The sequence below is a fragment of the Gobio gobio genome (assembly GCF_949357685.1).
Source record: "Gobio gobio genome assembly, chromosome: 14".
NCBI classification, from domain to species: domain Eukaryota; kingdom Metazoa; phylum Chordata; class Actinopteri; order Cypriniformes; family Gobionidae; genus Gobio; species Gobio gobio.
In genome coordinates, this window is record NC_137107.1 from 4,934,690 (window position 1) to 4,948,222 (window position 13,533).

Genomic DNA, 13,533 nt, shown 5'->3' on the forward strand with positions numbered 1-13,533 from the left:
TTATTTCGATTTATCGGCCAATTAATTACTTAACGGCTTTCAAATATAAAGAATTATCGGTTATCGAAATCGGCAAAAAAAAATTCATATCGGTGCATCAGGTCTCATAAATTGTATAAACATTCTCAAAAATGATAGAAACATTTTTATTTAGATATATAGGCCAATATATCGGTTATCGGCTTTCAAATATAAAGAATTATCGTTATTGTATCGACTAAAATGTTCATTATTGTGCATTATATAAAATGTTTTACTTAGATTTATCAGTTATAGTATCGGCCAAAATTTTCATATCGGTGCATCAGGTCTCAAAAATGATAGAAAAATTTGTATTTAGATATATAGGCCAATCGGTTATCGGCTTTCAAATATAAAGAATTATCGTTCCCTTTCGTTCAGTCACTACGACGTACGTTAGTGACTAACGAATGGGGGTTTCGCTTAGAAGCCAATCATCTTCTTCGTATTCAACAGCGCCCAATGGCAGTGCCAATGCCATGGGCATGCGGAATTTGCATGCGTAACTCCGCCCCACCTCGTGGGTATATCAGGAAGTACGCTGGCAACATCGCATTATGTTTCTGCTTTGGAGCCAAGAGGATCTCTTCACTCCTACAAGCCTGATCTGAGTCTTCGACAGGTTTTCGAGACGAACAGCTTTCCAGAGGCGTTGGTGTTACGGCGCGTTCCAGTGATCATCATACTGCCTGCCTGCTGATCTGCGCAGTGGTCCGCTAGACAGCTGGTGTGTGGTCCCTGGGCGCTTCGGCGTTCTCTGCGAGGCTTTCCTCTCATAAAAGAGCTTACACGTGACGCGTCCTTTTCAGGATGTCTCGTCCGTGTACTTCTGGGTGTGGTCGGTTGCTTTCCTCCTCTGATGGGCACGAACACTGTCTGGTATGTTTGGGCTTTCAGCATGCTCAGACAGCGTTCGTGGATGAGTCATGTTCTCACTGCGGGAACATGACCATCGCAGTGTTGCGGTCAAGACTCCATGACCTTCGTACTGAAGTGAGTCCCCTCTACCACACCCCGATCTACTGAGTCCCAGAGGCCCAGTACTTCGGCTGGTGGTCAGGGTGACTTGACGGTTACGGTGTGGAACAAAGCCCCGACGCTCATGCCTCGGGCCACACCCCCGTCTTGCACATTGCAACCCGCGAGCGTTCAGATGCAGATCGCGGGGCCGGCTCCGGCCCCCCCGCGCATCTCGTTTGGCGCTCCGGAGGAGGATGCGATGTCGATCACCGCATCACAAGGTGGGCTCGAGTCCTCTGGAGATGATGACTCGGCTGTGCTGCCGCCCTCGGGCGTGCCAGCATTGCCCGAGTCAGATCCAGAGCTGACAGCCATGTTGTCTCGGGCAGCCGCGAGCTTAGGGATCGAGTGGAACCCTCCACCCTGTCCCGAACGCTCAAGGCTCGACGATTGGTTTTTGGGGGCTCGCGCTGACACCCGTCAGTCCTTGCCCTCAATACCTTTCTTTCCCGAGCTGCATGAGGAACTCACGCGGTCCTGGAAGTCCCCGTTGTCTTCCCGCGACCGTTCGGTGGCTTCCTCCGCCTTCTCCGTCCTCGATGGGGCGGCAGCTAAAGGGTACACTGGGATCCCTCCAGTTGAACGTTCTGTTGCGATGCAACTGTGTCCTCAGAGCGCTTCAACCTGGCGTGGTGATCCTAAGCACCCCTCCAAAGCCTGTCGGTTCACATCAACCTTGGTGTCGAAATCGCACAGAGCCGCGGGGCAGGCTGCCGCTTCGCTGCATGCCATGGCGATCCTCCAGATCTACCAGGCCAGGATCCTCAAGGACATGCACGAGGGTGGAGTTGATCCGGGGCTCTTAAATGAGCTGCGTGCCGCCACCGACCTCGCTCTCCGGGCGACGAAGGTGACCGCACGCTCCCTGGGTCAAGTGATGTCCACAAATGTGGTCCAGGAGCGTCACCTGTGGCTGAACCTGGCCGATATGCGGGACACCGAGCGGACCCGGTTCCTCGATGCCCCCATATCCCAGGCCGGCCTCTTCGGCGGGGCGGTTGAGGACTTCGCCCAACAGTTCTCAATCGCCCAGAAGCAGACTGAGGCAATCAAACATGTACTGTCCCGGCGGCCAGCTGCTGCCTCCACCCAGCCGCCGGCACAGTCGCCTCAGTCTGCTCCACGCCGAGGACGCCCTCCTAAGGCTCCCGCCCCTCCCACCCGGTCCAAGCAGCAGCCTTCACCCGGGCCGGGTCGCGGAGGAAGCCGTAGGAAGGCGTCCAAGTCCCCTCAGGCCGCCCCGCGCCCCGCTAAACGCCAGGCCAAGCGGCGCTCCTGAGACGGACGGCTCAGGGATGGGAAATTCTTTCGAGGAGATGGTAGCAGGACCACTCCTTCCCCCGGTGGAGGGCCGGGGGAGAATCCTTTGTTCAGCTGCTGGCCCCCGGGTCAGCAGCACCCTATGTTGGTCAAAGAAAGAATTAACACTCCCATCCCTGAGCCCACAGAGTCCGGTGATGACGGTGCGCGCCACCCACGGGTCCCGCCACTCGCATCCCACTCTGTCGCCAGCCTCCTGGCAGAGCAGACCCCAGTGGAACGTGCGTCCTTCCCTGGTCTCCTCTGTCAGGACGCAGCTGTCAACCGTGCCCCCGCACCGGGACGCCCCACAGCCTCCCATGTCCGGGCCGGTGACGCTGCATCGCTGCAAGCCCACACCGGGTACGTCTGTACACCGTATGACCCCGCTGGTGCAGTTTCTGGATGTCTGGCTTCAGCTTCCAGGGCTGTCCCGCTGGGTCGAGCGGACCGTCAGGCGCGGCTACGCGATTCAGTTCGCGCAGGTTCCTCCCTGCTTCCGGGGAGTCCGTTCCACCATGATCGGGGCCAACGCCCCCGTCATGCGAGCGGAGATTGCCACCCTACTGGCGAAGGGTGCGATCGAACCTGTCCCTCCAGCCGAGATGAATTGCGGGTTTTACAGCCCGTACTTCATTGTACCCAAAAAGACCGGTGGGCTACGGCCAATCCTGGACCTGCGCGTCTTGAACCGTTACCTTCACCGGTTTCCGTTCAAGATGTTGACAGCGAAACGCCTTTTCGAATGCGTTCGTCCACACGATTGGTTTGCAGCGATCGACCTGAAGGACGCCTACTTCCATGTCTCCATTTTGCCTCGACACAGACCGTTCCTACGGTTTGCTTTCGAGGGGCGGGCATATCAGTACGCGGTTCTACCATTCGGGCTATCTCTGTCCCCTCGCGTCTTTACGAAGATTGCCGAGGCAGCCCTTGCGCCCCTTCGGCAGCACGGGGTCCGCATCCTGAACTACCTCGACGACTGGCTCATACTGGGTCCCTCTCGAGAGCAGGTTTGCGGACACAGAGATCTGGTGCTCCATCACCTAGCCCGTCTGGGCCTTCGGGTCAACTGGGAGAAGAGCAAACTTTGCCCCGCGCAGAGGATCTCTTTTCTCGGTATGGATATCGACTCGGTCGCCATGTGCGCGCAGCTTTCGAGCGAGCGCGCGCAGTCTCTGCTGACTTCCCTTCGACAACTCGAGGGCAAGAGTGCGGTTCCACTGAAATGGTTTCAGAGGCTCCTGGGGCATATGGCATCTGCAGCCGCGGTAACGCCGCTCGGATTGCTTCATATGAGACCGCTTCAGCACTGGCTACGCGATCGAGTCCCGAGATGGGCATGGCGGTCTGGCACGCTCCGGGTCCCAGTGACCCGGGCCTGCTTACAGACACTCACCCCGTGGTCGAACCTCAAGTTTCTACGGACCGGAGTGTCCTTAGAACGAGCTTCCCGGCATGTTGTTGTGACAACAGATGCATCATCCACGGGCTGGGGTGCCATGTGCAATGGACAAGCAGCCGCGGGCTCCTGGACAGGACCCCAGCGCCTTCTGCATGTCAATTGCCTCGAGTTACTGGCTGTACGGTTCGCCCTGCACCGCTTCCGAGCGTTGCTGAAGGGTCAACATGTGCTAGTCAGGACAGACAACACGGCCGTAGTAGCGTACATCAACCACCAGGGCGGTCTACGCTCCCACCGTATGTCTCAACTCGCCCGCCATCTCGTTTTGTGGAGTCAGAAGCGCCTGAGGTCCCTTCGTGCTGTCCACATCCCTGGAGACCTGAACTGTGCAGCCGACGAGCTCTCACGGTTTCAGCCTCTCCCCGGAGAGTGGAGACTCCACCCCCAGACGATCCAGCTGATATGGGAACGGTTCGGCGACGCACAGGTAGATCTGTTTGCCTCCCAGGACTCTTCCCATTGCTCCCTGTATTATTCCCTGACCGAGGGCACCCTCGGCACGGATGCACTGGCGCACAGCTGGCCGTCAGGGCTACGCAAGTATGCGTTTCCCCCAGTGAGCCTTCTTGCACGGGTACTGTGCAAGATCAGGGAGGACAAGGAGCAGGTCGTCTTGGTCGCCCCGCTTTGGCACGGCCAGACCTGGTTCCCAGAACTCTTACTCCTTGCGACAGCCCCTCCCTGGCCTATTCCTCTGAGACCGGACCTCCTTACTCAGAGACGGGGCACCTTTTGGCACCCGCGTCCAGCGTTCTGGAAGCTCCACGTGTGGCTTCTGGACGGGACACGGTAGGTTTGAGTAGCCTTCCACCTGCGGTGGTCGCTACCATCACTTCCGCTAGAGCTGAGTCTACACGACGTCTCTATGCGTTGAAGTGGAACCTCTTCGTCACATGGTGCTCTTCCCGCCAAGAAGACCCCTGGAAATGCCCGATCGGGTCCGTGCTATCGTTTCTCCAGGAGGGGGTGGAGCGAAGGCTGTCTCCCTCCACCCTTAAAGTGTACGTGGCCGCAATATCTGCCTACCACGATCTCCTGGGAGACAAAAAGGTAAGTCAGCACGACCTGATCATCAGGTTCCTGAGGGGGGCGAGGAGACTGAATCCTCCTCGCTCTCCTCTCGTTCCCTCTTGGGACCTCTCAGTAGTCTTAAGTGCTCTGCAGAGGCCTCCCTTTGAGCCTTTGCGGTCGGCCGAGATTAAGTTCTTGTCTATGAAGACGGCTCTGCTGACCGCATTGGCCTCGCTTAAGAGGGTCGGGGACCTGCAAGCATTTTCGGTTGACGAAGCGTCTCTTGAGTTCGGGCCGGCTAACTCTCACGTGATCCTGAGACCCCGGCCCGGATATGTGCCCAAGGTTCCTACCACTCCGTTCCGAGATCAGGTGGTGAACCTGCAAGCGCTGCCTTTGGAGGAGGCAGACCCAGCCTTGGCATTGCTCTGTCCAGTACGCGCTCTCCGCGCCTACGTAGACATGACGCAGTGTTTCAGGACCTCAGACCAGCTCTTTGTCTGTTATGGTGGAGAGCGGAAGGGAAGCGCTCTCTCAAAGCAGAGGTTGTCTCACTGGATAGTGGACACCATTGTTTTGGCATACCAGCAGCAAGGCCGACCATGTCCCCTTGGTGTGAGGGCACACTCCACCCGGAGTGTGGCCTCCTCTTGGGCTCTAGCGCATGGCGCCTCGCTAACAGACATCTGCAGAGCTGCAGGCTGGGCGACACCCAACACATTCGCCAGATTCTACAATCTCCGAGTGGAGCCAGTGTCCGACTATGTACTCGCCCCTACGGGTGGCCGGTAATGGGCCAGGCTCAGGTGTCTTCGCTTGCTCGCCATTCCACTCCCATGACTGGATACGTGCGATATTTTCCTCAGGTGAGCTCCCCGAGAGCCCTGAGCTCCTCCAGCACTGCTTACGCCGACATCAGTTCAGTCTGCCCTTTCTAGCCCAGACCCTCATGTCCGGCCAGGTGCTCCGTGTGCATGGTTCCCCTCCGGCGACCCCCACACGAGTATTCCCACCGTAAGCCTCCTCAGTGAGCAGGTGTCTTTCCCTTGGCAAGCCCCTGCCACCCCTAGGGTTAAAAATCCACCTTCGGCTGGTACCCTAGAGATCTTCCATATGCAACCCTCAGCGGGTCATATGTGTATTCTCTAAGTCCTCCCTACGGTAGGCATCTTGGCATTCCCTCACTGGGATATGCTTCCCAGTGTACCTTGGTAATCCTGTGTTAAGTGGGAGTCCTACGGCCTTAAGTGGCGGGTCTCACACTTACGCAGGGCACTGGATGACAGCCGAGTGGCGTTGTTGAATAGGATCCCCCATTCGTTAGTCACTAACGTACGTCGTAGTGACTGAACGAAAGGGAACGTCTCGGTTACGTATGTAACCCTCGTTCCCTGAGGAGGGAACGGAGACGTACGTTTCCTTTGCCACGTCAGCTGTGCTGCCTGGAACGCGGAGTTCAGTCTTGGCTCCTGCAGCAGTAACATAATGCGATGTTGCCAGCGTACTTCCTGATATACCCACGAGGTGGGGCGGAGTTACGCATGCAAATTCCGCATGCCCATGGCATTGGCACTGCCATTGGGCGCTGTTGAATACGAAGAAGATGATTGGCTTCTAAGCGAAACCCCCATTCGTTAGTCACTAACGTACGTCTCCGTTCCCTCCTCAGGGAACGAGGGTTACATACGTAACCGAGACGTTATCGCATCGACTAAAATGTTCATATCGTGCATTATTTACAAATTTTTATTTCGATTTATCGGTTATAGTATAGGCCAAAATCTTCATATCGGTGCATCAGCTCTCAAAAAATATATAAAAATTGGGATTTAGATGTTTCGGCTAATATATCGGTTATCAGCTTTCAAATATTAAGAATTGACGTTATCGGCCAAATATTTAATATCGGTGCATCCCTACAATTATTTTTTTCAAATATAATGTGTGTTTTATTACTTTGTAAGGCTGTAAGTATTAGGATTGGAGTTGAAAGTCTAAACATCATTTATAATAATAATAATATGTCTACAGTCCTTGTGTTTGCTGCATCACGTTAGCTCTGAAATCGCTGTGCTCTTCTGTCTCCTCACAGGTCAGTGTTGGTAGCCGAGGACAGCCATGCCTCTTGTAAAGCGGAACATCGAGCCCAAGCACCTGTGTCGAGGAGCTCTGCCGGACGGGGTGACCAATGAGCTGGAGTGCGTCACTAACAGCACACTGGCGGCCATCATCAAACAACTGGGAGGACTTAGTAGGTTCAGTCTTTCACACACAGTCATTTTTAACTCTGGTTTAATACAGTCCTGGCCTATCTTGTCTTATATTTTTCATTGTTCATTCATTACCCTGGATTAGATATTAAATAGAGATGCACTGATATTTATATACCCCTTTTTGATTGACAGGATATAATCGGCCCTGATCCTCGCCTGTTTTTAAACAACCAGCCAATGGCCAAAAGTGAAATCAGCCGATACCGATTATTGGCCGATACATCAGTGCATCCTTATTATTAACCCATTAGACTTGCAACATGGGACATAGCACAAGGAACGGTTCCACTAGTGTTTGTGTTTGAGCAGGGAATGGAAGATTTTCTAGTAGAGTGAGAGATATTTTTCTACATGACTTTTTTAGCCAACGAGATGCATAATGGCAAACTGCTTGTTTATAACAAATAGCTTCTGATATTCCTCAGTTGTAAGACTCTTAGGATAAAAGCATCTGCTAAATGAATAAAATGTAAATAAATGTAGCCAACTTATTAAAACTAGGGCTGTCAAAAGATTAATCGCGATTAATCGCATCCAAAATAAAAGTTTGTGTTTACATAGTATATGTGTGTGTACTCTGTTAATTATTATTTATATATAAATACACACACAAGCATGTATATATTTAAGAAATAAATATTATTTTTATATATAAAACATTTATATATATATATATATATTATAGATTATATAAATGTATATACAGTATAAACATGCAAATATTTCTTAAATATATACATGAATATGTGTGTATTTATATATAAATAATAATTAACAGAGTACACACACATATATTATGTAAACAAAAACTTTTATTTTGGATGTGATTAATCGCGATTAATCTTTTGACAGCCCTAATTTAAACTCTTACTTTTGTACGTCATTAAAAACAAATATCAAAATATGAGGGAAGAACAAAACACTGAACTCGGTTAAGGTGATTATCTCCAGGTTTTATTTTACCATGCAAAAAAAAGGATAGAAAAACGAAAAGCTGACAGAAAAAAGCATACATTTACTAAAACATAATCAGTTATGAATATTTAATTGGTTCTTTCTTGTTTTTGCATGTTTTCATAATTTCTTAGTACGAAATTATGACTATATGACTACAAAATCGACACATTTTTAACAAATCTTAATAATAATTTTTTTAATAAAGGGTAAAGGTGTCAATTTTCCTAAGACAGGCATCACTTTTGATCACTACTGCATATATATATTATATATTTTGAAATATATTATAAATACTCAATATTTACTTTTTACTTTATTTTAAGGTAAAATATTACAAGAGTTTTACAATGATTACGATCTTATTTTTATAATAGAATATTTCTATTTAGTATTTTTTATAGTTTAATTTAATAATAATAATAATTATAACATAGTATTATTCATAATAATTAGGGCTGTCAAAAGATTAATCGCGATTAATCGCATCCAAAATAAAAGTTTGTGTTTACATAATATATGTGTGTGTACTCTGTTAATTATTATTTATATATAAATAAACACACAAGCATGTATATATTTAAGAAAAAAATAATATTTTTATATATAAAACATTTATATTTATATATATTATAGATTATATAAATGTATATACATGCAAATATTTCTTAAATATATACATGAATGTGTGTGTATTTATATATAAATAATAATTAACAGAGTACACACACATTTATTATGTAAACACAAACTTTTATTTTGGATGCGATTAATCGCGATTAATCTTTTGACAGCCCTAATAATAATATGTTATTATTATTATTATTATATAGCCATATTGATGTATAATCACACATTTTCAGACAAATAGTGCAGTCCTACACACATACAAACACAGCGAATCTGGAATTTCTTCTAAAATCACATTTTAAATCGTAAATTTTGTTAGAAAAATTGCAATTCGATTTTTTTTTTCCTAAATCGTGCTGCCAATGTTTTGTTTGTTATTTCTTTATTTTTAAGGATGAGCCCTTTAACATGTCCCACCCCAACATATTGATAATAATATTAAAAGGAACTTAATTTTCAGTCGTTTTCTCTGCATTGGGTCACTAAATAATATATGATGTGAGATGTGAAAAGTGATAATTTTTGCCTTATTCTACAATATGTGTTTATGGTTACAGGTCGACATGCAGAGGACATCTTCGGAGAGCTGTTTAATGAGGCCAACTGCTTCTACACACGCATGAACCGTTTACAGGAGCGCGTGGATCTGCTGGCGGTGAAGGTCACACAACTGGACTCCACAGTGGAGGAGGGTATGAATTAGCATTAGCAAAAACTGACCCACTGCTGACATGATGTGTTGTGACACAGCCTGGACACACAGCACAGAGCAACCACAGGGCTGAGGTCAGGACAATATAGAAGCATAATAGAGAAGTTCTCTCCGTCAACCGTGCATAAAATACAAACTTACTGCAAAGTAATTACAATCAGCACCAATTAACTTGCCATCAGTCTTTAAAGCTACACTGTGTAACTATTCTTAGCTAAAAACACTTAGTTCTTTTAAAAATATATGTGCTCATTAATGTATATTTACTTCTTTCAAGTAATAAAGTATTCTCGTAAGTTTATAATATGCCATTGTAAACACATACGGGTGAGGGTTTGAATGCGGGTCGCCATGTTGCTCCTCCATCTTGAAAGTACATTAGCCAAAGAGGGACATTCCCGTAAATTCAAGCTTTGCCTTTGCCGTTTTAACACTCGATGGCTCCGTGTCGAATGTGGACGAGGTCGAACTGAAGCCATGTTAATCTTGGACTAAATCAGCCACCGTAGGAGTTAAAACTAAATCGGAATTGAGAGGAACAGAAACTAATATTCACTGGATGGTCATATACAAGTTCACCACTAGATGGGGGAAAATATCACACAGTGTAGCTTTAAATGATGTGTAGAGAAAGGAAAAGTTTCCCAAGTACATACACAGGGGGGGAATCATATCGTTATAGCCAAGTTTATTCATTTTTCTGAAGTTATATTTATGGTTTGGTTCATATATTTCTTATCGCAAATACAAAAAAATTCACACAAAACGTTTTTTAAAAAAACAGACTGAAGTGTTGAAGCCAAAATGTTACTTAATGTAGGTCAATATAAAATTGCGCGTTTTTAACTATTTAACTATTTTAACTATTTGCCATAAAGATATAATACTAAAGTAGAGTTTTTACTTAAAGGCACACTATGTAACTTTTGGCCCCCTAGTGGTTAAAAAAACAGAGCTTCATGGATTTTGTGGAAGAATATTGTTTTGGTTGTCCTTCGGCTCTGTTGCGATGAATATGATTGTCATACTGCTCATAAACATTCACTACTAGACTTAAAGGGATAGTTCACCCAAAAATGAAAGTTATCCCTTAATTTACTCGCCCTCGACTCATCCTAGGTGTGTGACTTTCTTCTTTCAGACGAACACAATCAGAGTTATATTAAAAAAGTCCTGGCTCTTCCCAGCTTTATAATGGGAGGGAATGGGGTCGAGATTTTGAAGCCCAAAAAAGTGCATCCATCATAAAAGTATGTAGGAGTAGCGTGAGCTCAGGTGAGAGTAGATGACCTCTGACCCGACGCATGATGAGTGACCTCTGACCCCACGCATGATGTAGGAGTAGCGTGAGCTCAGGTGAGAGTAGACGACCTCTGACCCGATGCATGACGAGTGACCTCTGACCCCACGCATGATGTAGGAGTAGCGTGAGCTCAGGTGAGAGTAGACGACCTCTGACCCGACGCATGACGAGTGACCTCTGACCCCACGCATGATGTAGGAGTAGCGTGAGCTCAGGTTAGAGTAGACGACCTCTGACCCGATGCATGACGAGTGACCTCTGACCCCACGCATGATGTAGGAGTAGCGTGAGCTCAGGTGAGAGTAGACGACCTCTGACCCGATGCATGACGAGTGACCTCTGACCCCACGCATGATGTAGGAGTAGCGTGAGCTCAGGTGAGAGTAGACGACCTCTGACCCAATGCATGACGAGTGACCTCTGACCCAACGCATGACGACTGACCTCTGACCCAACGCATGATGAGTGACCTCTGACCCAACGCATGACGACTGACCTCTGACCCAACGCATGACGACTGACCTCTGACCCAACGCATGACGACTGACCTCTGACCCAACGCATGACGAGTGACCTCTGACCCTACGCATGACGCATGACGAGTGACCTCTGACCCAACGCATGACGAGTGACCTCTGACCCTACGCATGACGCATGACGAGTGACCTCTGACCCAACGCATGACGAGTGACCTCTGACCCGACACATGACATAGGAGTAGCGTAAGCTCAGGTGAGAGTAGACGACTTTTGACCCAGCGCATGACGAGTGACCTCTGACCCAACGCATGACGACTGATCTCTGACCCCACGCATGATGAGTGACCTCTGACCCAACGCATGACGACTGACCTCTGACCCAACGCATGACGACTGACCTCTGACCGGACGCCTGATGTAGGAGTAGCGTAAGCTCAGGTGAGAGTAGACGACCTCTGACCCGACGCATGATGAGTGACCTCTGACCCGACGCATGATGAGTGACCTCTGACCCAACGCATGATGAGTGACCTCTGACCCGACGCATGATGAATGACCTCTGACCCGACGCATGACGACTGACCTCTGACCGGACGCCTGACGTAGGAGTAGCGTAAGCTCAGGTGAGAGTAGACGACCTCTGACCCGACGCATGATGAGTGACCTCTGACCCGACGCATGATGAGTGACCTCTGACCCAACGCATGATGAGTGACCTCTGACCCGACGCATGATGAGTGACCTCTGACCCGACGCATGATGAGTGACCTCTGACCCGACGCATGACGACTGACCTCTGACCGGACGCCTGACGTAGGAGTAGCGTAAGCTCAGGTGAGTGTAGACAACCTCTGACCCGACGCATGATGAGTGACCTCTGACCCGACGCATGATGAGTGACCTCTGACCCGACGCATGACGACTGACCTCTGACCCGACGCCTGACGTAGGAGTAGCATAAGCTCAGGTGAGTGTAGACAACCTCTGACCCACATGAAAAATGACCTCTGACCCACATGACGAGTGGATATTTGGAAGTTTATCTGTTCAGTAAAACACCTTTACTCACCTGCAATATCTGTGTCACTATAACATTTCATATCCCTCAGTTCTCTCCATCTCTGAAAGGCCAAGCCGATGTTGATTCTTGTTTTATTACGAGTGCAACATAAAAGCCGACCAATCAGGCTGTGAACATAATAACTACGCCTTTAGGTTCGTTGTTAAAATGCCAATGTGAAGGCTAGACCAGGATTAAGTGTGTTTTGGGTTTTTGTGCCCAAACCCCTGAGCTCATTGTGTCTCTCTTAGCCCTGCAGCAGATCAGTGATGGTGTTTTCTGTGCTCGCTCTTCAGTTTCCTTACAGGATATCAACATGCGCAAAGCCTTCAAGAGCTCCACTATCCAGGACCAGCAGGTGGTGTCCCGAAACTCCATCCCCAACCCTGTGATGGAGGTTTACCACCGCTGCGACAAACCCCCTCCTCTCAACATCCTCACACCGTACAGGTCAGCACACGCTTCAGCAGAGCATATTCACCTCAAAATCAACATTTATTTGATATTTGTGCATTTGTTGGACCATTTGTATTTTTTATAGCCTACAGTATACAGTATATATAAATCTTATATTTTACTACATTTAATTTAAGCTAAACATTTCATTTACACACAGAGTCTTTGACCCTCGCATTTATAAATATATTTATTTATTTATACAAATGATATATACTGTAATTTACATCTCAACTATACATTAATGCTGTGTTTTGGGGGATATGTGGTGCCGATTTACCACAGAATTACTCAACCATTAGCGTGCATATGAAATATTACACTTTTCTGAAAGAAACACTTTAATGATGATCTAAATGAAATATGAGTTTGTGGATATTGATCTAGATGTTAGAGGCAGAATTACAGTTTTAGAAATAAAGTGTTTTGACCATATAGATCCAGCAGAGGGAGAGAGAGATCCAGATACTACTTTTTTGATATACTGTATTTTGTGAAAATAAACATAAAATACATTAACATCAGTATTTTTGTGAGAGGTTAGAGTTTGTTGTTTTTGTTGTTGTCTGTTTTTTCAATAATGCCACATACATTTGCACAAAATATAACTAAAATGCACTTTAAGGGTCAGATTGTATTCACAAATATACCAAATGTAAATTCAGAATAAGATATTAATTGGATTTTAAAAAATAAAAATAAAACCAATAGCAATAATCAGAAATGAACAGGAGTTTGAAATTCTATACAAATGTTGTCTGTTGCAGTCACACGTGTGTGTGTGTGTGTGTGTGTGTGTGTGTGTGTTTGTGTGTGCGTGCGTGCGTGTGCATGTGCGTCCGTGCGTGTG

The 13,533-nt window shown here is 47.4% G+C and overlaps 1 protein-coding gene across 1 annotated transcript in view; it reads left to right on the top strand.

Moving 5' to 3' along the window:
* Positions 1 to 13,533, top strand: part of LOC307137167 (actin-binding protein WASF3) — a 47,987-nt gene that overhangs the window by 20,999 nt on the left and 13,455 nt on the right. Inside the window, exons 2-4 of the mRNA XM_079834667.1 lie at positions 6,909 to 7,067; positions 9,231 to 9,365; positions 12,524 to 12,677. Of these exons, the coding sequence (XP_079690793.1) occupies positions 6,935 to 7,067; positions 9,231 to 9,365; positions 12,524 to 12,677 (422 nt within the window). The 5' untranslated portion in view covers positions 6,909 to 6,934. The remainder of the gene's footprint in view (positions 1 to 6,908; positions 7,068 to 9,230; positions 9,366 to 12,523; positions 12,678 to 13,533) is intronic.